Consider the following 26534-nt stretch of genomic DNA (forward strand, 5'->3'; position numbering starts at 1 on the left):
GGCCGGAGGAGGCGATGGCTCGGGCAGAAAACTCGCGGGGGACGAGGGAAAGGGGGCGGGGCCCCGGAGGGGTGCGGGGACAGAGGAGCCGCCCCGGGCCCGCGGACCCGCCCGGCGCCCCGCACCTTGGCGTAGCAGAAGCAGATGAGCAGGAGCGGCAGCAGGTAGCCGAAGACAAAGGTGCACACCACGTAGGCCTTCTTGTGGCGCTGGTTGGGCCACTGCTCCCAGCAGAAGGTCTGGTTGCTGACATCCCGGTGGAAGAGGCGCTGGTGGTAGGCCACCGGCGAGGCCATGGCGATGGACAGAGCCCAGATGAAGCCCACGCCCAGCAGCGCGTTGCGGGACACCCGCAGGGCGGAGGAGCGGCGCGAGTGCACGATGGCCACGTAGCGGTCCACCGACATCGCGGCCAGCGTGAAGATGCTGACCAGCATGGACACGGTGAAGAAGTAGTGGATGAACTTGCAGATGAAGGCGCCCAGCACCCAGGTGGGCAGCGCGTACACCGTGGCCTGGAAGGGGATGCAGAAGAGCAGGTAGGCCAGGTCGGCGATGCTCAGGTTGAGGATGAACAGGTTGGTGGTGCTGCGCGGCTTGCCCGGCTTGCTGCGCGCCAGCACGGTGATCACCAGGCTGTTGCCCAGCACGCCGAGCGCGAAGATCAGGCCGAACACCACCAGCGTGACGAAGTTCTCCACGCCGATGCCGAAGAGCGGCCTGGGGTCCGGGGTCGGGGGCTCAAGCCCGCTCGCGTTCCCCTCGCTGAAGTTCCCAACCTCCAGCTCCATGGCGCGCAGGGGGAGCCTAGGTTGCGCTGGCGATGGGCGCCTGCCGGGGAAGGAGGGGCTACGGGTGACCCAGCTCAGGGCACTCAGAACCCAGGCGCCCGGGCCGAGTGGCACCGTCTTTTCGGACGGGGCCACCTGGAAGAGGACGCAGACGGGAGCCGGAGCTGGACCTTCCAGCACTCACAAGGCTGTCCCAAGAGCTCCGGGCGTCCGCTTATCGGCCACCGAGCCGGGGACGAGGGACCGGCCGGCGCAGCCCTGCGGGAAGAGAGAGCTCTCTCTGCGCCTTACCAGCTCCGCGCCCCTGCAGGTCGTTTTCCTCGTCCCGAGAGGCTGCGGGCGGCACCTGTTGCTCCGCGCGGCTTCCTTCTCGCGGAGCTCCGGGGACACAGCCGGGCGCGCAGCAGAGCAGCGCGCGGTTCGTGGAGAGGGCTCGCCGCGCCCCGCAACTGGCAGGCTCCGCTTTCCCCTCGTAGTTTTTGGTCAACCGGACGAGCGCTCTGTCTGCGCCTTCGCCGTCGTCCGCAGGGTGCCGCTGAGATGTAGCGAGGACTCAGCCGGGCTGAAATCCGCGCTGCCCGGGGGTCCCCCCGCCCCCCGGAAGTCGAGGCTCGCGCAGGGACTGGACGAATCCTAATGGGGTGGGTCGCCGCCCACCGCCTCTCCGAGAACAGTCGCGCGCTCTTCTCTGCGCACTGCGGACCTGTCTGCGTCCAGCGACCGCAGCAGCCGCCAGGGTGCAGCCCCCGCCGCGACCCCAGCGAGCAAGGCTGTGCGCGATCAGGGCGTGCTGGGCGGGGAGACGGGCGGTGCGCAGGCCTCCTCCTCTAACTAAACCGTTCATCCCTTCGCTCCAGGGCTGGCGGTCGCGGAGCGCGCTCCCCGCCCCAGGAATGAAGCCCAGAAACCAGTGATTGGCCCTGCGGCTACCTGGGGCTTTGTAAAATCCCTGACCCCACCTCCACCCTGCCAGCTGCTAGGGAGGGAACTAGGGTGGCCTGTTTGAGTTTTCTTGATAAACGTGGGTAAGATGAAAGGGGAAGATGCCCTGTTTACATCGTCCAACTTTATATCAGTTTTGCCTTATGTTACCCATCCGAGTGACATACACAGAAGGCGCGAAATATTTGTAAAATGAAAAGAACAGATTTCACTTCGCTGCTGTGGATCCGCCGACAACAAAAGAGGTGTTTACGTCTCGAAGTGTCAGTAAGCGTTACATGCTTGCCGGTTCGCAGTTAAGGCGCTGAAATTGATCCCTTCAATTCGCAGTGTTTACACGATCTGTCTATATTCCCTTTCAAGTATCCCCATACCTCCCACCATTCTCCAGATGACGCCCGAGTGTCCACTAGGCGCTGGACGCCGTGGCTGAGGGGGCGGGGAATGCGGTGGGGAACAGGGTACAGTGTCCCCCGGGGCAGGTCTATGAGGGAAGTGCGCACCTTGAGGCAGGTCTGCCCTGGCACCAGAAGTTTAGGGAGTAAGTAGGATTTGATTTCTCTTTGACTCTACGTGGATAGTTGTATTCTGCTTCATTTCCAGAAAGATTCTGATGCAGTTCATCGAACACCTGCTGTATACCAGGCATCTTACCTGCATCCTTTGCTTCCTTTAATGCTGGCAGTTCCCTTCTTGTTGTGTCCACACCCATTTCCCAGAGGACGAGATTAAGTAGCTTACCAAGTATCTTGGTAAAGCAAGAACACCCTTGCCTTCCCTAAGAGGATGGCTGGGCCTTGTTCAGTTGTCTTATCCATGACCCTCAGGGCCAGGGGGCCCTCTGACCTGCACTGTCACGGTGACGGTGTCCTGTGCTGCCGGGAAGTTGTTTGTAATTAGATTTGGGGGAGGGTTTTCTTATTATTACGAACTATTTTCAACATGGAACAGATATTATAAAACTGTATGCAGTACTAATGTGCCCATCAAGCAGCTTGGAATCATAAAAGAAATTATCAATAAAATTGAAAGCACATTTGTATTCTTCCCCAATCACAACCTTCGCCCTCACCCCAACTCTCCAGATAACCTAAGTGTATCATCTGTTGATCATTTATTTATACATTTATGGCATATGCATATGTTCCCAAATACTATTCTGTGGAGTTTTGCTCTTATTTTAATATTATATGGCTGGGGTTATATTTCCCTTAATGTGTACTTTGTTATTACTGTAAATATACCAACATTGTTGCTTTTCATTGGCCTGCTCAACCTTTTTCAATCTCCCTATACCCTGTGATTCCCTGATATCTCTTGGAAACAGCACATAACTGAGTTACTCTAAAATCCAACTTAATAATCTCAAGTTTTTTTTACCTGGTGAATTTAATCTGTTCACATTTATTGTTATAATAATTTTTATAACTCTAAGTTTTAACATTTTATTTTATACTACCTATTTTTTTTCTATTTCCGTGCTTCTTTTCCTCCTCTTTTTTGTCATACTTAGGATTGCATTTGAAGGTGGCTTTTCCCCTTTAATTGGAAGAAGAAAGAATGTGGTCTGTTTTTATTCTTTTACTCGTTACCCTTCAATGACTGCTACTTGCCCAAAACTATTTTAGGTTCTGAAAACAGAAAGGAAAAAAAAAACAAAGCCAGGTTCCTTATTTCATGGATCTTATCTTTTATTATGCATAAAAGAGATGGATGCAACTCCCTTCCCTAAAATGTACCTTTTACATTCTTCTTTCCAAAGACCACACTGCGGGCTGGTGGTGGAGAGTAAGTTTAAGGAGGAGAAACCTGACAGCCACGGCCTCAGGCAGGTGACCAAGCAGACGCTGGGGGAATCTGGTAAAAACCAGAGTCAGGACAGAGGTGGTGGGCTCGGATCCATCAGTGTGGCTCTGTCATCACCCTGCGTGCACCCAGCATCGAGACAACAGAAGGCACGGGCCCCAGAGGGAACGCGGTGCAGGAAGCCTGCAGACGGCAAATGCATGACCAGAACCTTCTCTCACACAGTGTTTATTTGTTAAACAGGAAAGAAGTATGACCCAGGAGGCCAATCTGACTCAACAGGTAAAGAATTCAAGTGCAACACAGGAGATGCAGGAGACGCAGGATCAATCCCTGGGTCAGGAAGATCCCCTGGAGGAGGAGATGGCAACCTGCTCCAGTGTTCTTGCCTGGAGAATCCCATGGACAGAGGAGCCTGGAGTCCATACGGTCGCAAAACACGACTAAACACTCAGCCCAGCATCCCTGCATCATCTGCATACTCATTGTTCCTAGATCTCAGTGCTCCGAGGAGCTGGTGCCTCCCCATCTGGGCTGGGCTCACCAGGACAGATGGTTAACAACGTGGGTGATGTCAAGGAACACATAGCCCCACGAGGAAAAAAGACAAAAACATGTTACTTACAGGATGATAAGTCTTATGACAGAGACAGGTGTTCCAGGGAGTCCTGACAAAGGAGAGAGAAAGAGCTATACGTTTGTCCTTTGGATGCTCTGAGCTGTTTTTACTTTTCCCACGTTCTTCATTTCAAACCCAGACTTTCAAATATTCAGAAGAGAAGTAAACATATACTTTCTAGTCTAAAAGAATGAAGGACATTTTCCAAGTCTTTACAGAAAAAGTGTCACTGTTTCATCTCATAGGACTCAATAAATTGAAAACTACAGGTAGAAATTCCTCTTTTACGAGAAAATCACTCAAAATGATCCAAATGAAGTCATTTAAAATGTCGTCAAACCAGAACTCCAGGTTCAGCACGGGATAGGGGACCTGCTTATGGATGAGGTGTGCTTGGGGGCTGCCGTGAGTCCCTAACCCAGTCCACAAGCCACTCCCAGCTCAGGACACAAACCATGAAGCTCTGGGTGCAAACGACTCAGTGAAGCAGACCAAGTCCCTCCATGCTGTCCGCCGCACTTCCAAGAGCTCCCACGTCCCGTGAGAGCAGTCAGCACACACCTCCTCCCAAGCTGGCCTGATGCTTGGTCCCAGTAATTCCTGCCTCCTCCTCCAGCAAGTCCCTCACCTGGTCCTGGAGTGGTCCACCTCTGCTCGGCTCCGTTTCCTCAGTCTGCAAACATGCCACAGCAAACATGCCACGACCTGGAAGAAACTCTAACTCTGCCTTCCCTCAAGCTCCTCCCTCCTCCCTGCTCCACTGTCTGACTTCTCAGAGCCCTGAGCTACAGATTCAGCTTTATTCAAACAGTACCCATTGGAATGTGTTCTGACCCTCCAAGGAAACTGAGGCCTGGGTCCCTGAAGACCCTGAGGAGAAGAGCTGCCCCACTGCCTTGAACAAAGCCCCAGAATACTGAGTCTCAAAGAGATCTCTACTTGATAGAGGGGTTGATGTATTAGGGTCTGCTTCTTACTGCAGGCAGCCTACCCTGGTTAACATCCCTGGCAGAAGTCAGACCACGGAGCGTGTGCAGAATGCCAAGAAACAATGATACGTGGCCAAAGCTTGAGGAATCCTAAAACTCAAGGAATAAGGATTTGAGAAACCAAAAAGTGACTGGAGAAAGGATCTTCCTGTACCTAGGAGAAGGAGGACAGGAGAAAGAGACAGAGCGGGGAGAACCTGGATGTTCAGACAGTTGACAGCATCATTAATATTTGCAACAGGAGGAATGAGGATTGAAGTTAAATATTGATTAAACAAAGATCAGTTTCCGTGGATTTAAAAAAAGAAATAATGACAAGCATAGCACCTGTAAAAGGATTCCCTGGCTTTTATTGGCTCGATCCTGAAAGAATTTCTGACATTGTGCTATGCTCTTGTCAGTTCTCGCTTTTAATCCACCAAGTGGAGAGACAAACGTTTACTTAGTTCTTTTTCTATTGTTAAATATTTAGTTTGCTTATGATAATGAAATATGGAAAGCAAGGTCACAATGAACTTTTGTGCTTGTAGAAATTATTTCCTCTGATGGCTTATCTCCTTCAGATTAAATATGTAGACGTGTGCTTGATATTATATGTGGTGCTTAGAACCACTGGCAATTATGCCATCCAAAATTACCTAATATTTTCTGCTAATTTAATATATCAAATCTTTTAATTTCGTAGGGTAGTTTAACAACTGCACTGAAAGCTGTGGAGCAAATTTCTCACGTTTCACGACCTAATGTTCTAATCAGCTTATTACAATGAAGTTTAACGTAATTAATCGTTGCATATTAATGTACTAATAATCCTTTGCTATGATGTGCCCAGAAACCTGCCTAATAAAGTGACAATATCCCTGGGAATTACACAGAAACAAGTACCTTCTTTCTATGTAAAAGCAATGGTACATTAGTTCACTGTCTGACCCAGGTATATTCAATTATCTCATTCTCCGTGAGATCATGTAAAAGAACATTTATTGGGATGATTTTAAAACAGGAAGGCATCCGTAAGAATTGCAAATGGTCCATAACCCTTTGCCTTCATAATCCATATTGACATTTTGTGAAAAATGAAAGTAACACATGCAGATAGACAATTCAAGTCATACTGAAAGGCATAAAATTGAACGCTACCTAAAACAGGCAGATTCCTGGAGACAGAAAGTACATCCGAGGAGGGGTGGCGGGGCCGGGGGTGGGGCAGCTGATTGGTACAGACCTTCGCTTTGCGATGCTGCAGAAGTTCTGAAACTGCAGAGCGGGGACCGCTGCGCAGCACTGTGTATGTGCCGAATGCCACTAAATTGTACACTTTTTTAAAAATTAATTTGGCTGTCCAGAGAGGCTTCCAAGATCTTAGTTCTCTAACTGGGGATGGAATCCAAATCAGGCAGCTGCAGAACCCTACCCGCCAAGTGGCGCCCTCTCCCACCGGCGCCCTCTGGGCGAACCACACAGCTTCCTTGGGGGTAGCTCTTTCCTTTCACGTCAGGACGGCATGTGGCCGATGGGCCGTGCAGCACTCAGCCCCAGCAGGAGGAGAGCTGGGGTGGGTCTTACACAGCAGAGGCCCTGCCTTTGCTTCCAGCCACATAGAGTAAGAATCTCTAGCCCTCTCAAGGCCATGTTTGCAGGCTCAGAAGGGTTAACAGTCTAGGAGCCAAAAGCTTCAGGGAACATCCAGCCTAGATGTCAGCTCTGCACCCAGGTAACTCATTGTCCTCTGGGGTCCAGATTGGCTTCATTGATGGGCGTCTTGCATCCATGAAGCTCCTAAAATGTTATTCAGAATCCATGTGCAGCAAGCATCCTAGCCTTATTAACTCCTCAAAGATGTCAACGACTCTGTGAAGTGAAGAGCCAGAGTCCAGGAGATTTCCTGAGAGATGCCCGAGGAAGTCCACACACATGATCCTGACACGGTCAAAGTACCCCCTTTTACTGGGCTAGGGAAGACGAGGACTTCTTCTAATAACAGTGACACATTCACTCTGAAAATGAGTGCAGTTTGGAGTGAGGGGGTCATAAAGCTTCTGTCACTATTCTGATTCCTCTAGGAGAGGACGCCCCTAAAATAAGCCACATGAGAAATCAGTCGCTTGATCAAAATTTCATCACACAGATTATTGGCTGCGCAGGAGAGGGCAATAAGGATAAAAGTGCAGTCATATTTGAAATCTAGGTCTGATAATATTCATCATGGAGCATAATGTGAAATACTCTGAAAAGAAAAACTTCCTAATCACACAACTGAAAGTGGTCAGTGAATAGTACCTTAAACATAAAGCTTTAAATCTGTGTGTCTGTGTGTGGGCTCAGTGGCTCAGCCATGTCCGACTCTTTGCCACCCCTTGGACTGTAGCCCACCAGGCTCTTCTGTCCATGGGAATCTCCAGGCAAGAATACTGCAGTGGGTTGCCATTTCCTTCTTCAGGGACTCTTCCCAATCCAAGGATCGAACCCGCATCTCCTGCATTGGCAGGCAGATTGTTTACTACCGAGCCACCTGGTGGTAAATCTCTATATAACATAGTAATATGAATATGGGATTGAAATGGTCCAGGTTCAAATTCCAGCTTTGCCACTCAGTACCATGGGCTGTTAAGAGAGTTCATCGCAATTTGGCCAATAGGCATAATCTTTTATACCCAGTGGAATGACGTTGACATTTGAGAAGAGAGACACAAAAAAACCTCAATGGGCATAAAAAAGAATGAAATTCTGCAATTTTCAGCAACGTGGATGGACCTAGAGATTATTATGCTCCAGTGAAACACGTCAGACAGAGACAAACACTGGATGAGATCACTGATGTGTGGGATCTAAGAAATGATACAAACGAATGTGTATGAAAAATAGAAACAGGCTCAGGGACATAGAAAACAAACCAGTGGTTACCAAATGGCAGAGGGAAGGGGGAGTGGTGAATTGGGGTAGAGGATTAAGAAAAACTGACTGCTGTGTATAAAATTGATAAGCAACAAGGATGAATTGGGTAGCACAACTATAATCATTATCTAGTAATAACTTTCAATAGAGTACAATCAGGAAAAGACACTGAATTACTATATTGTATGCCTGTAAATAATAAAAAATGATAGATCAACTCCACTTGAATTAAAAAAAAAAAAAACAGAAGTAAAAAAAAGATAAGCTTAATTCTTTTTGTGCCCTGATGTTCTTGGCTGGACCACTGCAGATGATGGTGGTGATTATGACAGCAGTGGCCGTAATTCCTGACTCAAAGGACGCTGTAAAAATGAGATGCGCTAATACACAAAGCTGGAGAAGTGGGCCAGAGACCCATGCTGGGTCTGTCCGTTTTGAGCTGTTTCATATCCAAGCGAATGCAGGAAGCTGGCGTCTGGTCTTAGCTTGGCCGCTACCTGTGCAGGCGACTTTATGCTTCTTATACTCTGCCTGCTGTACCCTTGCTGTTAATTAGAATAAGCAATCATATAATTTTAAGACATTTTAACAAATGGATGTCGTTTCATCATGCATACGTTGAAATCTAATCATAGTCTATTTGAACAATGTAGCTCTGAGTCATCCTTCTCGTCTGCTTCATTGAATCACCATAATATTCTCTTAAGCTCCATCAAACAAGACAATTTTTAAATGACTATAACACGAATAGTGACGAAGGTAACATTAACCCAGTATTGAATCTAACCAATTAAAATATGTGTGCATTTTTTAAGTGATTAAGTCACTGGAAATAATCAATGGCTCCCAAATACTTCAGAGCTGATAAAAGAAACAGAACTCAGGAAAAACAAGATCTCTTTCAAAGGGCTACATATATAGACCCCCTAAGAGCTCTATGTTTTTACCAGGTGAACTCTGTAACAAACTTTATTTTTCCAAATACTTGATGGAGAAGATATTTCAAAGATAAAATTATTCAAAATATCTAGAAACTTCATTCTGTGAAGTTAGTGCAAGGGGCATGGGTTCGATCCCTGGTGGGAACCAGGATCCCACGTGCTGTGGGTGTGGCCAAAGTAAAAACAGTTTTCAAACGAAGAAGCAGGGTGGCAGAGACTAGGGATCTGGCTGGGCGTCCTCTGTCCCCTAAGTGTGAGCTGTGCTTCACCCAACACACCCGCTCTGACCACCACCTCCACCCATCACCCCGTCTCTCTCTGTTCAGGCACAGAGGTTCCAGGCTTTCCAACTCTGGGGAAGAAACGGGGTAAAGAGCAGGCAGAACGTAGACGAGGGCGGTGTTACAAACGGACAGGAGTAGCCTTCAAAGAGAGGCCAGGGGGTCAGCACCATTGTCTGAAGTAACTCACGGACAAGCAACCCGGGGTTTTTAACCATCAGAATCTTCACAGATACTCAGGATATGAAGACACGGAAATCCAGGCTAGAAAAGGGAGAGTGCATGCACCCACGCTCAGTCATGTGCGATGCTCTGGACTGTAGCCCGCTAGGCGCCTCTGTCCATGGGATTTTCCAGGCAAGAATACTGGAGTGAGTTGCCATTTTCTTTTCCAGGGGACCTTCCTGACTCAGGGATGGAACCCAGGTCTCCTGCATTGCAGGCAGATTCTTTACTGTCTGAGTCAGAGTGCATCTCCACAAATCACACAGGAAACAACTAAGATCAATTCAGACTCAAATTCAGTCAGTTCAGTTCAGTTGCTCAGTCATGTCCGACTCTGTGACCCCAGCACACCAGGCCTCCCTGTCCATCACCAACTCCTGAGGTTTACTCAAACTCGTTTCCATAGAGTCAGTGATGCCATCCAACCATCTCATCCTCTGTCGTCCTCTTCTCCTCCCACCTTCAATCTTTCCCAGCATCGGGGTCTTTTCCAAGGAGTCAGCCCTTGGCATTAGGTGGCCAAAGTATTGGAACTTCATCTTCAGCATCAGTCCTTCTGATGAACACTCAGGACTGATCTTTAGGATGGACTGGTTGGATCTCCTTGCAGTCCAAGGGACGCTCAAGACTCTTCTCCAACACCACAGTTCAAAAGCATCAATTCTTTGGCACTCAGCTTTCTTTATAGTCCAACTCTCACATCCATACATGACCACTGGAAAACTGTAGCCTTGACAAAGTAATGTCTCTGCTTTTTAATATGCTCTCTAGATTGGTCATAACTTTTCTTCCGAGGAGTAAGCGTCTTTTAATTTCATGGCTGCAATCACCATCTGCAGTGATTTTGGAGCCCAAAAAAATAAAGTCTGTCAATGTTTCCACTGTTTCCCCATCTATTTGCCATGAAGTGATGGGACCAGATGCCAAGATCTTAGTTTTCTGAATGTTAAGCCTCAAGCCAACTTTTTCGCTTTCTTCTTTCACTTTCATCAAGAGGCTCCTTAGTTCTTCTTCACTTTCTGCTATAAAGGTGGTGTTATCTGCATATTTAAGGTTATTGATATTTCTCCCGGCAATCTTGATTCCAGCTTGTGCTTCATCCAGCCCAGTGTTTCTCATGATGTGCTCTGCATATAAGTTAAATAAGCAGGGTGACAATATACAGCCTTGATTTTCTCCTTTTTCCTGTTTGGAACCAGTCTGTTGTTCCATGTCCAGACTGGCAGCTGGTTAAACCTGGAAGGAGACATGACCACACCAAGTGATGGAGAACCAGGCCCCAAGGCAGCCACATCCACTGGCTAGGTGCCTCGCAACTTGTTTTAGGAAAAAAGTGCATAATGAGGTTGAGGCTTTGGCACTATCAAACTCACACAATCTAGAAAATAAATCCCATATAAATGGGTCATCAAGACCATCAGGAGTGTAAAGAAAAGGGGTGACCCAGGAGAGAAGGATCAGTACACACCAACATGAGAAAAAGACTGAGATTATTCAGGGAATAGAAAAAAAAAATTAACCTTAATTAATATGCCAAGAGATTCAAGACAAAATTGTTGTTCCCTCTCTAAGCTGTGTCTGAACTCTTTGTGAACCCATGGACTGCAGCACGCCTGCCCTTCGCTACCTCCCAGAGTTTGCTCAAGCTCATATCCATTGATGCTGTGATGCCATCCAACCACCTCATTCTCTGTTGCCCCCTTCAGACAAAATTTCAGTCACAAAATGAACTCGTGTGCTAGTAAGTGGAACAACCAGAGAAGAAAAAGGCTTTTAGACATTAAAATATGCTGATAACTTTTTAACGTATAGCAGGCTTGCAAAGTAGAGTCTAGGAGGTACCCCAACATGAAACAGAGAATAAAAGAGTAAGAAAGAAGAGAAATAAAATGTGAAAACAAAGCTAGAACCTCTGTCGTCCCGGGTCTGACTCTTGGCGACCTTGAAGGGAGCGACAGAGGTGAAGAAATTGCCAAGAAACCATGGGGAAGCCCTGCCCAGCACATCTGAAGAAGAGCAAAGTTTTTCCCATCAAAAAGGATTCCCTCAGAGACAAGTAAGGCGACTTTGTAAAGACTACTCTGTAGACACAGCCTGAATGTTCTGAGACTAGAAGGAGAAAGTGGCAGCTTCCACAGAGAAAGCTGACCACTGATGACCAAGACAGGGCCTGGCATTGACTTTGCTCAGCAAACGCCGGACTGGTCTGAGCCTGCCCTAAAGAAAAGAAAGAGTGAAGTTGCTCAGTCGTGTCCAACTCTTTGCGACCCCATGGACTGTAGCCTACCAGGCTCCTCCGTCCGTGGGATTCTCCAGGCAAGAGTACTGGAGTGGGGTGCCATTTCCCTCTCCAGGGGATCTTCCCGACCCAGGGATTGAACCCGGGTCTCCCTCATTGCCTGCCCTCAGTTCAGTTCAGTTGCTCAGCTGTGTCCGACTCTTTGTGACCCCATGAATCGCAGCACGCCAGGCCTCCCTACTGCTGGCTAAATTATCGGTCATGTGCACACATGCGAAGTCCCTTCAGTCATAGCCAGTTCTTTGTGACCCCACAGGCTGTAGCCCGGCAGGCTCTTCTGTCCAAGGAATTCTCCAGGCAAGAATACTGGAGTGGGTTGCCAATTCCTCCTCCAGGGGATCTTCCTGACCCAGGGATCAAACCTGTGTCTCATGTCTCCTGCGTTGGTAGGCGGATTCTTTACCACTATTACCACCTGGGAAGCCCTGTCACAGATAAGGCTAAACAAGGATGCTTTTGAGTGTGGAATAACTCAGAAACTGTAGTCTTTTTTATAACTTCTTGAAGACATTATACAGGGATGTTATTCGGAATAAAAGATACAGTGCAATATAGTATAAAGAAGACACTGGATACATTTGACTGTGAGTTAGAGGCCTGTGCTGCTCCTGTCAGTGAGAAAGAAAAGAGCAACCAGAAATTCACAGGGAAAAATTAAATTTCTACCATGGCAGAATATTAAGCAGGCGATGGAAACATACTTCTTGCATGGGGAATGCATGTGATGTCGCCACGTGGGACGTTGTCTTTGCAGTCGCACAGCTGTCCCCACACGAGCCTGCAGAGAAAGGCCGGTCGCCTCCGTAAGTTATTTGCCCTGATGTGGTCCTACAGCAGGTGACAGCATGGGATCTGGGATCCCGCCTTTTAGATTCTAATCGAGTTCTGTCCTTCAGTATTGAGAGATCTCGAGAAAGTTACTGAAATTTTGTTTTACTATTGGACACTCAAAATAAAATTTTATTTGGAATACATAGTTTAACATTTTAAGGCACCATTTTTTTTTTTCTTAAGGTGTAGATTTACCAACATTCTTTCTTTAATTCTTTATTGTAATTTTTTTTTAATTAAAGGATTTAACTTTGTCTCTCCTGCTTTTTATATTTTCCAGACTTTTGCCCATTTTTTTCTCACTGAACTCTGCTGCTGCTGCTAAGTCACTTCAGTCATGTCCGACTCTGTGCAACCCCATAGACGGCAGCCCACCAAGCTCCCCCGTCCCTGGGATTCTCCAGGCAAGAACACTGGAGTGGGTTGCCATTTCCTTCTCCAATGCATGAAAGTGAAAAGTGAAAGTGAAGTCGCTCAGTCATGTCCGACTCTTAGTGACCCCGTGGACTGCAGCCTACCAGGCTCCTCCATCCATGGGATTTTCCAGGCAAGAGTACTGGAGTGGGGTGCCATTGCCTTCTCCTATAAGACTAAAATAATTTATGAAATATGGTACTTAGTGATACCTCCCTCGTGATCCAGTGGTTAAGACTTCGCCTTCCAATGAGGAGATACAGGTTTGATCCCCGGTCAGGGAACTAAGATCCCACATGCCTCACAGCCAAAAGGAAAAAAAAACCCAAAGCCACTTGAAAGACTAAAGCATAAAACAGAAATAGAATTCTAGTAAGTTCAGTAAAGACTTTTAAAATGCTCCATCTTAATGATACTTAAGTATTAGTTTTGAAAGGATATTAAGTAGTAATGTACATGCCATTTTATGTTATTTAATAGATCAGTGTAATAATGACAAGGAGGAAATGAAATAGTGTACATCCACGAAGGACAAAATACTAGGGCACTGGATGAAGTCCATCAAGGTCCCAAGGAGCTCAGGTCTTTTTCTTGTAATTTAAACTCTTTCAGAGCAAAGAGAAAGCAGAACTTTCTGAAATATTTCTTCTGGACATAGAGGCAATAGCAACATCTGTCACAAAAAAGGAACCTATAAAACAATCTCATTGCCATTAATGGGATACACCATTAATCCTATGTGCCACTCATGGAACACGGCAAGAAAAGAAATAAAAGCCTGGAAACACAGGGAAGGAGAATCAAACTGTCCCGTTTTCACACATGGGGTGATTGTCTAAGTATCAAAAAGAAACAAATAAACATTCAAACTGAGAGTTCAATAAGATAGTTCAACATTATCACTTATATGTGGAATCTGAAGAATGAAACCAATGAATATATTTAGTAAAACAGAAATAGATTTGTGGATAGAGAGCACGAGCTAGCAGTCACCAGGGGGAGAGGGATGGGCGAGGGGCAGGGTGGAGGAGGCACAGGCCACTATATCAGATGAATAAGCAGCAAGGGTCTTCTGTGCAGCTTGGAGACAGTCATTCCTGTAATAACTTTAAATGAAGTATAATCTATAAAAATGTTGAATCACTATGTTGTACACCTGAAACTAATATATTTAAACTAACTGTACTTCAATTAAAAATAAAGCAGCTCAACGTAAGACTAACATAGAAAAACATAGCTTCCCCATGAATTAATCAAAAAAGAAGACACACTTCTTCGTATGTGCAAAGTATCCAGACACATGGTGCAAACAGCAGACAATGCAGACAATGTCTTAAGTACTCTATAGTAATTTCCCCCAAAATTAATCCATAACTTCAATGCACGTTCAGTCGAAAGTTCATTTCAGTTGTAGAAGGATGGTGGGAAACTTGACTAAGGTGGTTCCAAACTCCGTCTGGAAGAGCCAGCTCTAAGAAAAGCCCTGACAGTTTCTGGAATGAACCACATCACTAATGGCAGTGACGGCGATGATGAAAGTGGGCTGAGCCTCTTCTAGGGGTCGTTCCTACAGAGATAACTACACGTCATTGCCCTCATCTGAGAGGCACTGCTGTGTTATGCGATAGTGAAAGAACTGGAGATGATCTGAACGCCTATCCAACCACGCTGGAGCATTCCTTACAGTCCATTCATTCTGTGGTCTTCTGTCCATCCACTGGGGAGAATCATGTCTGTGAAGTGCACTGACGCATTCCGAATACATATCTAAGCCTACGCTAACAAGGAAACACAGCAAGAAACGTACTTCGGAGTAAAAAAAATAAAGTTACAAAACAATAGGTATAGCCTTGTCAGTCTTTTTAAACATTTGATGTGTGAACATATCTCTACAATACATGTATATAGTTATGTCATGAAAAAGAACCCATACCAAACTCCAGAGGATGAAAGAGTGAAAGGGGTTGTTCCAGTTTTCACTAATACATTGTGTGATTTTATTGAGTGGGTATTTTGTAATTTTTTAATGATAAATTTTCAGTCATTCGGTAATTTTAAAATATTTTTCTATGTACGCACATAATCAATTGCTATTCATTGGCGCCTTTGTTACTTGGTAACTTTTGCCTAATCTGACAACTCACCAAGTTCAACAGATAAAATCCCCCTGCACCATAGCTGACACAATAAAGCCTCCAGCTGATAATTCTGATTTTCCAAAATACGCCTCATTACACACAAAAGCGCAAACACCATCAGCTTGCTCTTTCTCGATGGTGGTTCTGTGGCGCCCCCTAGAGTTCATCCTGGAGAAATCTCTAGAGACAGGCAAGCAGCTTTGCTCAAACTATTCGTGGACTCGACTTCCAGGCCATCCTTGGGCCACTCTTCCAAATGACACGGTGATTTAATCATATCACCACTTCCTTTCAGGGAGTCATTCCCTAGCAAAATAAAGCCGAAGCAGTGAGCTCAGCTGAATACAAGGTCAAGTCTTGAATATACTTTTTATAAATAATGGATATATTTTTGCAATTCTACTTACTGAAGCCCTAAGCTTCTCCTTGATGCCTCTCAGCTTTAACTAACACAGAACCTTTGCTTGAAGTGGCTCACAGTCCTCCCTGAACAGGGACCTTCGTTCAATAGCACCAACCTGAAAGTAAGTATTGGTGGTTGAAAGGTAAGGTTGGCCACACAGAATGGGAAATTGCAAAACACAGAGGAGAGCCTCTCAGCCCAGCCGTGGGTGGGCACCAGCGCCCCCTGGAGGGCTTGTCCCGCCCAGCAGGCTGGGCACACCCCTGGTTTCCTGACCCAGCAGCCTGCAGGCAAGGCCCCAGGTTTCTGTGTTTCCAGGCAGGTGAGAGTGATGCTGCCCAGCCAGGGATACAGTCAGAGGTCCCCGCATCTGCTGGTCTGCTTCATCTCACTATTTTTTAAAGAGAGTTCATCTCTTCTCGGGTTTCCCTGTTGGCTCAGACAGTAAAGAATACACCGGCAATGCAGGAGACACGAGTTCAATCCCTGAATCAGGAAGATCCCCTGGAGTAGGAAATGGCAGCCCACTCCAGTATTCTCGCCTAGACAATCTTGTGGACAGAGGAGCCTGGTGGGCTACAGTCCATTGGGTCAAAAAGAGTCACAACTGAGCAACTAACACTTCCAATTTCCTCTCATTCTTTTCTACCTGACTATCTGGCTAAAGCTTACACAGTTGAGTTGGTTTGTTAAAGCTAGCTATCACAAAATCTTAAAAAGGACTACAGACCTATTAATGATTAATTCTGATTTATAAGACTCTATAACTTTAAGACTTCCCCAAGGGTAATGTTTTCCAAAAAAACATTTCAATTTTTGTACTGGGATAGGTCAAAATGTATAACTTTTTTTTTAACTTTTCAGGGTCTTTTGGGGAGGGAGGGGACAAATGACTAATTCATACTGATGTTGGCAGAAACCAACACAATACTGTGAAGCAATTATCCTTTAATTAAAAAAAATAAATATTTAAAAATAAGTGATATTCCTAATATCAAACCCACTTGGCCCTGCACTCAGGCTGCTCTGGCGTCCCTGAGCCATCTGCTCTTGCTGAGCGACCAGCTGAGTCCAGACCCAGCCACCCATCCGCTGTGCTTACAGCACGCCTTCTCAGTGAAGAGTTAAAACTTCCACAACAGCTTTCAGAAAGCAAACAAACAAACAAACTGGTATTGAATAGGAATTTCCTGGTTTTGCTCTTCATTTCTACTTCTGACAAATTAAGGTTTGTTTCTTCAGAATTTGCCCACGATTAATTTTTGTCTAAGATGAGTACATTTAATGGTGCTGGTCTCACCCAGAAGTAATTGCAAGGGTGTGCAGACTTCCCCTCCCAGAGGCAGTTGTCAACAGCACGGACCGCCTCTGGGAGACACTTCGACCCGCTTCACACCTGAGTGTCTGGTAAAGCTGTCCAGTTTGGCCTCAGCAATTACACAGACTGAGGTACAGCTCTGTCATGCAGGGTCCGTGGTAAATTTTCACAGTTGATGCAACCAGCGTGAATCAGGGGATAATACTACGTGAAAATCATTTTCAAAGAAATGCAGATTCATTGTTTCCAAACACGCCTCTAACCTTCTGTGTTTGCTTCAGTTTTATCCCTTTTCAAAAATATCTAATGGCTCCCCTGAGGTAAGAGGAATTTTCCTAAAAGACAATTTCTGTAAACGAAAATATGAAACCTTCTTTGCATTTAATCCTCTTGTCCTCAGGGTGAAGTTCAAACTCCTAAGGAGGCCCCCAGAGCTCTTTATCTTCATACCGTCTCTGATCTGTGCACTTAAAAATTATTTCGAGAGTTAGGTTTTATTCGGCAGGAATAAATTTTTATGACTTCAAGCCCAGGAGGCAGCGTCTCAAGTAGCCCTAAGAGAACTGCTCTAGGAGATGCAGGAAGGAGCCAGGTTCTATAGAAGTTTTGCAACAAAGGGCAGGTAGTCTGAACATCAAAAGACTATTGTAAATTAAAGCAAACCAGACATCCCAAGTTAAGGAACTTCGTGTTCTTCTTTGTATGGGAAGATGCAAGAGCCTGGGCTCCCTGAGATCAGTCCTTTGAGACGCACCTCAGCTACCTGGGGCCAGCGTTCTGTGGTTTTAGCTCCCGAGTGGCCGGAGGCTCTCCAGACCAAGGGCTGGTGTGCTACAGGAAGGAGGCTCAAGTGTGTCCATTCCCGCAAATGAAAGTGCATTGGCCCTGGGCGTCCAGCAGGGAGCCCTGCCCGAGCCTGGGCAGGGGTCAGGGCAGCGTCACACAGACTAACACCCAGGTCATAGCAGAGGCGTGGCTGTCCACACCACAGCCAGCCCTGGGCAGGTCACTCAGCCCCCAGCTCTGGAAGAAGCCTCCGGGAGCACAGCTAACTCCTGTGGGCCGTGGAGCGCGCAGGGGTCAGAGTTAAGGGTCAAATGACGCTTCGCGGACAAAAACACGTGGACATTCTGATCACTGAAGTCGTCGGGGCTCAAGAAACTACTTTTTTAATGTGGCTCTTTTTGGACCAGACAGTAAAGAAGTGTTAGATGAAATCACATAAAAGTGCAAATTTTTTTCATTCAAAGGTGGTAGAATATTGGCACTTTCATGTTTGAAATTCACAGATTATATGCATTTCATTAACACACTTTCAAGTGATCTGTGTGTGTGCTCAGTTGTGTTGGACTCTTTACGACCCCACAGACTAAAGTCCACCAGGCTCCTCCATCCATGGGATTCTCCAGGCAAGAATACTGGAGTGGGTTGCCATTCCCTTCTCCAGGGAATCTTCCACACCCAGGGACCCAACCTGCGTCTCCTGCATTGGTAGGTGGGTTCCTTACCACTAGCGCCACCTGGGAAGCCCTTCAAGTGATCTGCTCTGCCTTAAATCCACACCGTCTTATCATACCCGGTCCCCGTCATGGAAGAATTCTTTCTTTTCTCAAAACTGACTTTGCTGCCTGTGTTCTTCCCACCAGTTTAAGAAGGCTATTTGGTATTTCAGAAATCTTGTACATTAAATTTCAAATCAAAATCTCTCCTATTTCGCTCTGTGTACACAGTATCGTTTGTCCCAGTCAGATTCTATCTCACACCTTGGCTCACGATCCTGTTCTGTACAGAGACTTGGATGATACTGTTCCTTTTAAGATCTCTATCAGAAAAATATTTCAAAAAGCACCACGCAATTCCTACAATCAGAAGGATATTCTTTCAGGTTTCTGTAACTCCTTTAAGAAGTTTATAATATTCGACCAGGAGTTAAGAGGGAACTAAGATTAGAATTTACTTTCTTTGCTTCCTGCCAGCACATTGCCGGGGTGAATTTTAGGCTAATGAGCTGAAGGTAATAAGCAGGAGCAGAAAGGAGGAAAACCATCCCACCGGTGCGGTGAATTCACACGCTGCATGAGGCGCCGACAGCACCTAAAGGGGCCTGAGACTTACAGATGCATTTGAGATGAACTGAGTTTTCAAGATTTCTCTCAAGAGAAATTAACTTAACTTGCAGAGTAGTCACAAATGGTGCTTTGATGGGCAGATGGAGAAGGTGAGTGTGCAGAGTGATGGAAGGAGGAGATGAGACAGCACCCTGGATGGGCCCAGAGCCCGGGTGACATGGGCTGACCGTGGTCCCGGCGAGGCCGGCAGGGTGCAGAGCAGCTCGGGGCCCCGGCCTGAGTGCACTGGCCCACGTGTGCCCTCTGGGAGCCCACAAACTGGATCTGCCCGTTTGCCTTCTCGACACACTCAGAACATCACCAAGCCTTTGTGTCCTCATCTGTATGCTGGCGATGGGAAGAGCACCAAAATTAGAGGGTGGTTAGGAGACTAGGGAGAGAAACCATGTCAGGCATTCAGCATGTCAGGATGAGAGGGAAGGTGGTGACACGGAGGGTCACCTGCGAGGTGTAAGCCCCACTGAGCGTCTCACAGGCGAATCGCTAAAGCCTGGAGGAGAATCCTGGGAGTTTCCATATGTCTGGGACTTCATTCATTCACTTATGGGACAAAAAAGCAAATTAGGTTCCTGGAAAAGGACATATTTCAGTCCGTTAAGAGAAGCCCAGGGGAAAAAATTAGGCATAACTTGGATTTAGGCAGATCATCGGACACACAGCCTGCCCCCACCATGAAAGCTGCACAGGGACCAGGAAGAAATGTTTTCCTTTGATGAGAAGTAAAGAGTCAATTTTTTTCATCTGCTCACTTGGAGACAAATTCGCACGATGGCATACAGGCCCACACCAGCTCTCTAGAAAACCAAATCTATTTGTTAATTTAGATAAGTAACTCTACTTACAATGTTAGAGGCGTATGGGCACATCCACAATTTAAAAGGTGCATGTATAATCATTTCAGCAAAAAGATTGTGAACAATTTATTGTCAGTGAGAACAATGGGCCAAGTTAAAATCATACTCATTCAGGAAATTGCAGGTCATGCTATCCAGCAACAGAAGAGAAATGAGCTCTTTACCATTCCCGTATGTGAATATCTCCAATATATATTGAATGATGATGACATGAGAATAGCCAGATCAATGGAATAGAATTAAGAGTCCAGAAAAAAACCGTTACATTTGTGGTCCACTGATCTACAACAAGTACGTCTAGAAGTAGAATGATAACAGCTTGCCAAGTTTTCCAAGAAATATGGTAAGAAGTCAGTTGCAGAAAAGAGCACATAATATGATGTCTTAGCTTTAAAAAAGGAGGTTTAGAAGAAGAAATTCTTCTAAAGGTTTAGAAGGTTTAGGTTAGAAGAAATTCTGCATAAATATCTTTGTGTATGACTGGAGATGTTTGAAACATACACAGAATGGCTGGAGGGGAGGCAAAAATGTTCATTCTTGCCTTTAAGCTTCTGGTCTTTGCTCCACGATGACTATGATTATTTCTATAACACTTTAATATTTAAATGGGCTTCCCTGGTGGCTCAAATGGTAAAGAATCTGCCTGCCAATGCAGGAGACGTGGGTTCGACCCCTGGGTCAGGAAGATCCTCTGGAGAAGGGAATGGCAACCTACTCCAGTACCCTTGCCTAGAGAAATCCATGGACAGAGATGCCTGGCGGGCTCTACAGTCCATGGGGTCACAAAGAGTCGGACACAACTGAATGACTAACACACTGTAATATTTAAATAGAGAAGAGAAACTTCTTTTTAAGTGTTTAAGAACTCAGTCTGATTTTCTACTGTCTTAATAATGCTAATTCCAGTTCGTTTGAAGGGCAAATTTGAAAATCGCTTGAAGGCAGATCATTTTTTATGATTTTATTATTGGAGTATAATTGCTTTACGAAGTTGTGTTAGTTTCTGCTGGACAACAGCATGAATCAGCCCTAAGTACACATGCATCTGTTCCCCCCCCTCAGCCTTCCTCCCACCCCCAGTCCCGCCCTCTAGGTCTGCACAGAGCGCCGAGCTGAGCTCCGTGTGTCATGCAGCGGCTTCCCAGCAGCTGTCTGCTCCACACACGGCCGTGCCTCTGTGTCAGCGGTCCTCTCCTCGCTCCCCCGCCCTGCCCGTGTCCACACGTCTGTGATCCACGGCTGAAGGCAGATCGCTGAATCTCTGGAAGGTAGGTTAAGGGTAGGTTAAGAAAGGAGGAAACATGGGACTTCCCTGGCAGTCCAGTGGTTAAGACTCCCCCTACCAATGCAGGGGTGTGGGTTCGATCCCTGATCAGGGAGCTAAGACCCCACGTGCCTCACGGCCAAAAACCCAAAACATGAAACAAGCAATATTGTAACAAATTCAATAAAGACTTCAGAAAAAAAAAAAAAAAAGGAGGAAACAGGATTGCTGTTTTAAGCAGACGGGAAAAAAACCAGAACAGCCTCCTTGTCTTTGACATAAATTAAACCTGAGCTCTGGGCACCTTCCCTTCTGGTTTCTCTCCCCCCATCCCACCCCCAAAATGTACCAATCTGATTAAAACAGATACTGACAAACAAGGCAGATGTCCCCCAAGCAGGGCAAAACACTCAGCCAGAGGATTAATGAGCTGGGTCCAAGCACACACCCGGAAGCAAAGAAATAGAGTCCCCGAGGGAAGAAGACACGGCCCAAGCCAACATGCTTTGAGACCGAGCAGAGGAGATGCAGCTTTTGCCAGATTTCTATACAGATTCAACGGGCTTGAAATGGGGACTATTTATTCTTGTTTGATTTCTTATTTGACATGTGAAAGATGTGACATAGCCAGCTCAAATTTTAAATAAACGTGAGTTTCTTGATAAATTGTGCTGTGTGCTCAGTCACTCAGTTGCGTCCGACTCTGAGACCCCATGGGCTGTAGCCCACCAGGCTCCTCTGTCCATGGAAATTTTTAGGTAAGAATACTTGAACAGGTTGCCCCTTCCTCCTCCAGGGCCTCTTACCGACCCAAGGACTGAACCCGTGTCTCTGGGATCTTCTGCATTGCAGGCAGATTCTCTGCTGCTGGGCCACCAACATACAGCACCTTACTCAATTAAATAATCCAGATGGATTAACTATGTCTCCTTGTCACCACTTGATGGCAACATAGTTAACCTATGGGGCAGTTAGGGACACAGCAACGTCCAAATTGGCTGTTACCGAGGCGGTTTCCTGGCTCAAGACACGGTTCAACAGAAATTCACAGGGACAGGAAAATTATTTCAAACCCTCCAAAATGATCACACATATTGACCTCTGCTTTCTAAAAGATCAAGCAACACTCTTTGGTATTTCTTCCTCAAGAAGCCAGGAAGAAAAAGACTGCTGGCTGCATCCAGAAAAACTCTCATTTGTCTAGCTGCCATAATTGAATTTTTATTCACAAGCCATATGTAGAAAATCACAACAGAATGTGCTTAAATTAAGTTAAATTTTATATCTTTGAAATGTCATTTGCAAAATTCGTTTGCAATACACAGCATTCTCCTGACCTGATGGTGAGTGGATTGGGGATGACGTGTATCGAAGCAGTTTCCTATTGGAAAAGTTCAAGTTATCCTTCCTTGAGATTCTCCTGGTGGCCATGCCACCCAGGATATTGATCTCTTCCTTAGCTTTAATACGGAATCTTGAAGGAAGAACAGAGCCTTGAAGATGCAGCTGTGGCCAAGAACAGTGACCTCTCTGAGCAGGAGGGACAGTCCATCCTCAGGGGAGTCCTCTAGCCTGAGGATAAAGCTTTTTATGTTTAACCATCCATCGTATTAGAGTTTTTCAAAGAAACAACCAATAGATGTGTGTTTGTATTTATGAAGGGTCTTATTTTAAGGCATCACCTCACACTGTTACGTGAGCTGGAGGCCCAGGACAGCGGGTGGCAGAGCTTGTTGCCTGGAATTGGAGACCCGAGGACAGGAGGAGACCAGCACCCCAGTTCAGCCAGGTGGGCCAAGCAGGTTCCCCCTCCTCTGACCTTTTGTCCGAGGTGGGCTTTCCGTGACCCGGTGAGGCCCACCTATGCTGGGAGGGCCACCTGCTGTGCCCAGTCCACTATTTCAGATGCTAAGCTCTCCAGATACACCGTCTTTCTCACACACACTCACAGAGATAATCCTTAACCAATGTCTGGGCATCCATGCCTTGGCTCAGCCACGTTGATATTTAAAATTAATCATCACAGGCATTTTCTACTCCTTAGATTGTGAGACAGAGTACAAGTAAGGAAAATGAACAGCAGGGTTCAGAACCCCCCACATGTGTGTTGGAGATTGAAATGGATGGATTTTGTGTTTGCTTCATAGCTGTGTCTTGCAGTCACCCCCACAGGCCAGCAATAGAGACCCCGTTCCCACTAACGCCACGATCAAGGACAGAGGAGGGCCACCCTAGGCTCAGGACGTCTCTTTTGTTCTAATGTCAACAGTTACGGGACCAGATACCAAGGACCACAGGCCTGAGTCCAAAAATGCTGACGTGGAGATGAAAGCCCACAGTGAGTAAGAGCGCATGCACTTCCTTTTGTTCAATGCCAAGACATTCAGGTTCCAGGGAGAATGTCTCCTTACCACTGCAGAGGGAGACCCCCCAGCTGGAGCACAGGTTGCAAGCTTGTCAGGACACACTTGGGGCCCAGCAGGGGTAAAAGGTCCCTCTAGTCAAAGCTATGGTCAAAACCAGCAGTCACGTACGAATGTAAGAGGTGGACCATAAAGAAGGCTAAACACCAAAAAACGGATGCTTTCAAACTGTGCTGCTGGAGAAGACTCGGGAGAGTCCCTTGGACAGTAAGGAGATCAAACCAGTCCATCCTAAAGGAAATCAACTCTAAATATTCACTGGAAAGACTGATGCTGAAGCTGAAGCTCCAATACTTGGGCCACCTGAGCTGCTCACTGGAAAAGACCCTCATGCTGGGAAAAATTGAAGGCAGGAGAAGGGGATGACAGAAGATGAGATGGTTGGATGGCATCACCAGCTTGATGGACATGAGGCTGAGCATGGTGAAGATGGAGGCTGGAGATGGTGAAGGACAGGGATGGAGGCTGGAGATGGTGAAGGACATGGTGAAGATGGAGGCTGGAGATGGTGAAGGACAGGGAGGCCTGGAGTGCTGCAGTCCATGGGGTCGAGACTGAATAACGACAAAATGGATAAACGTCACCACGCACCCAGCCTGGGGGGATTCTGACGCAGCAGTGGTGGGGGCTCCGGAGCTTCCTCCCAGAGCCTGTGTGAGATAATTCCCACACCTGGACTCCACTTTCCCCCGCATCGGCTCATCTTCCCTCCAGTAAAGAAGGACCACACGTCCCCCAAGGCAGGATGCTGATAATGCCCCCCGCAAGGAGTAGAAATGGGGGAGCAGTCCCAGGCCTGGTTTTAAGAAGCGAGAGCAAGAGGCCTTGAGCAAACCTCACAGCTGTGGGTCACTCGTCCCTAGGATGTCACCTTCACGTGGACCAGCCCTGCCCCAGACCTGGCATTTCGCACCTTGCAGGCACAAATAAAACTCACATTAGCTAGCCAGGAAACCCTTTCTTCCAGATATAATAAACCCTGACACTGTGATTCTGTGACTCAGACAAATGGTATCAAGAAACAGTGTTTACACGGTACAGCGCAGGGAACCGAGACAATGCTTTATAATGACAATAAATGGAGTACGACTTTTGAAAATGCGAATCACTAGGTTGTGCACAAGAGGTTTATATAATATTGTAAATCAGCTACACGCGTGTGTGCGTGCTAAGCCATTTCAGTCACGTCTGACTGCGACCCCATGGACTGTAGCCCGCCAGGCTCCTCTGACCATGGGGATTCTCCAGGCAAGGGCACTGGAGTGGGCTGCCATGCCTTCCACCAGGAAATCAGCTCTATCTTAATTTAAAATAACAAACAATATTTACCGCTCTAAGAATTTCACTACATGATTTCCACTTGAGAAAGAAAACAAAAATTAAGTTTAACTAATTAAAAGCTGAGATTTCCATTTTAAAATTATAAGCACTTCTTTTGGAAGCACAAGCCTGAGTACTTAGCTGGCTGAAAGGCACTCTGGGTTCAAGGGATCATGTTTTGTGATAATTCTTGTGTTACCTTTCACATGTTTGATTCTTTGATTTTGTCAGGAAAAATGTAGTACACTCTTCCAGTTTAAGTTTGGCAGAATAACGCATTTCTGACTTTTCAGAAATTTTTCCAATAAAATAAAAACGAGAAAATAAACCCAAACTCCACTTTTAACAAAACTAGGAATATCCACACTTGCAAATCACAAAATATGAAGATAGACAATGGGCGCAGAAATGATAACCAAGAAAAGAAGACTTGGGTGTCTGCAGAGAGGCACCCTTGGAAGACTCAGAATTCTGAGTGTGGTTGGTGGTTGGGTAAGACACAGGGTGGAGATAGGTCCCCACCCACTCTTAACACATTCATGTAATAACTTCTCTTGTTTTGCAAAACATAGGAAATAGATTTTTCAGAAGATTTAAGCAGAGGAAAACCTTAACCAGGCCAGAAATGGCATCAGCTATAGAGTGACACAGAAAATAGATCCCCATGACTGAGACTCCAAATGTCTTGATCTTGAGAAACACGTGGTGGTGGTTGAGTCGCTCAGTGGGTCCAGCTCTCGCGACCTCGTGGACGGCAGCCCACCAGGCTCCTCTGTCCACGGGACTCTCCAGGCAAGAACACTGGAGTGGGTTGCCGTGCCCTTCTCCAGGGTACCTTCCCAACCCAGGAATCAAATCTGCATTGCAGGCAGATTCTTTACCAACTGAGCTACCAGGGAAGCCCTAGTTGGGAAGAACTGATGATTAATTTTTCTTTTCAAAACTGCTGGGAAGATATATAGACCAGTGGTTCTCACAGATGAGAACCAGTTGAGAACTGGTGAGCCCAGTGGAATTGGTTTTGTCCTTCACGGGACACTGTGGAGGAAAGGTTGCTAACAGCATGTCATGTCTAGAGTCAAGGTGACACGAAACATCCCAGAGGGCACAGACTCCGCCTGCAGCCCCACGGAGGATTAGCCAGCCCGGATATCAATACTGTCGCAGTTAAGAAGACCTGGTTGAAACCTACAATCTTCAAGCCAAGTCTGTAATATGTGGGCTGAAAAAAAGCATGACACAGAAAGGGAACAAAGGGGAAAGAGAAGCACTGCTCCCCTGTTCCCATGGACACTATGTATTTTTGTCAGTTTCTGAATCATATTAAAGGCAAAGGCTAAGATGGCATGACTAATTCTCCATGATCTGCTTCCTTTTCTGGGTGAGTAATACCTAAAGCCCTGAACAGACTAATGAGCTGCACACACAGTTGGACGTGCCAACACAGACTCGGTGCTTTAAAATATCCCCTTGGTGGAACAGGCAGAGAGCGGGAGAAGGCTGGAGAATCTACGGCGCTGAGATGTGCTCCTAACTGGGGCACGTCAGCCTGACTGACGATCCCTGGAGGCACCCTCACACCACGACCACGTGTTTCCACCATCTGCTGGGGTCCCCACACCCCAGCCCATCCACAAAAAGCCCCACACCTT

At 46.5% G+C, this 26534-nt stretch overlaps 1 protein-coding gene across 1 annotated transcript in view; it reads right to left on the reverse strand.

Moving 5' to 3' along the window:
• GALR1 (galanin receptor 1) overlaps positions 1 to 20923 on the reverse strand; it is a 34500-nt gene extending 13577 nt beyond the window's left edge. The window contains exon 1 of the mRNA XM_061399487.1: positions 126 to 20923. Within this exon, the coding sequence (XP_061255471.1) occupies positions 126 to 791 (666 nt within the window). The 5' untranslated portion in view covers positions 792 to 20923. The remainder of the gene's footprint in view (positions 1 to 125) is intronic.
• Positions 20924 to 26534: the final 5611 nt, after the last annotated feature.

The sequence above is a fragment of the Bos javanicus genome, chromosome 24, assembly GCF_032452875.1.
Source record: "Bos javanicus breed banteng chromosome 24, ARS-OSU_banteng_1.0, whole genome shotgun sequence".
Lineage (NCBI taxonomy): Eukaryota > Metazoa > Chordata > Mammalia > Artiodactyla > Bovidae > Bos > Bos javanicus.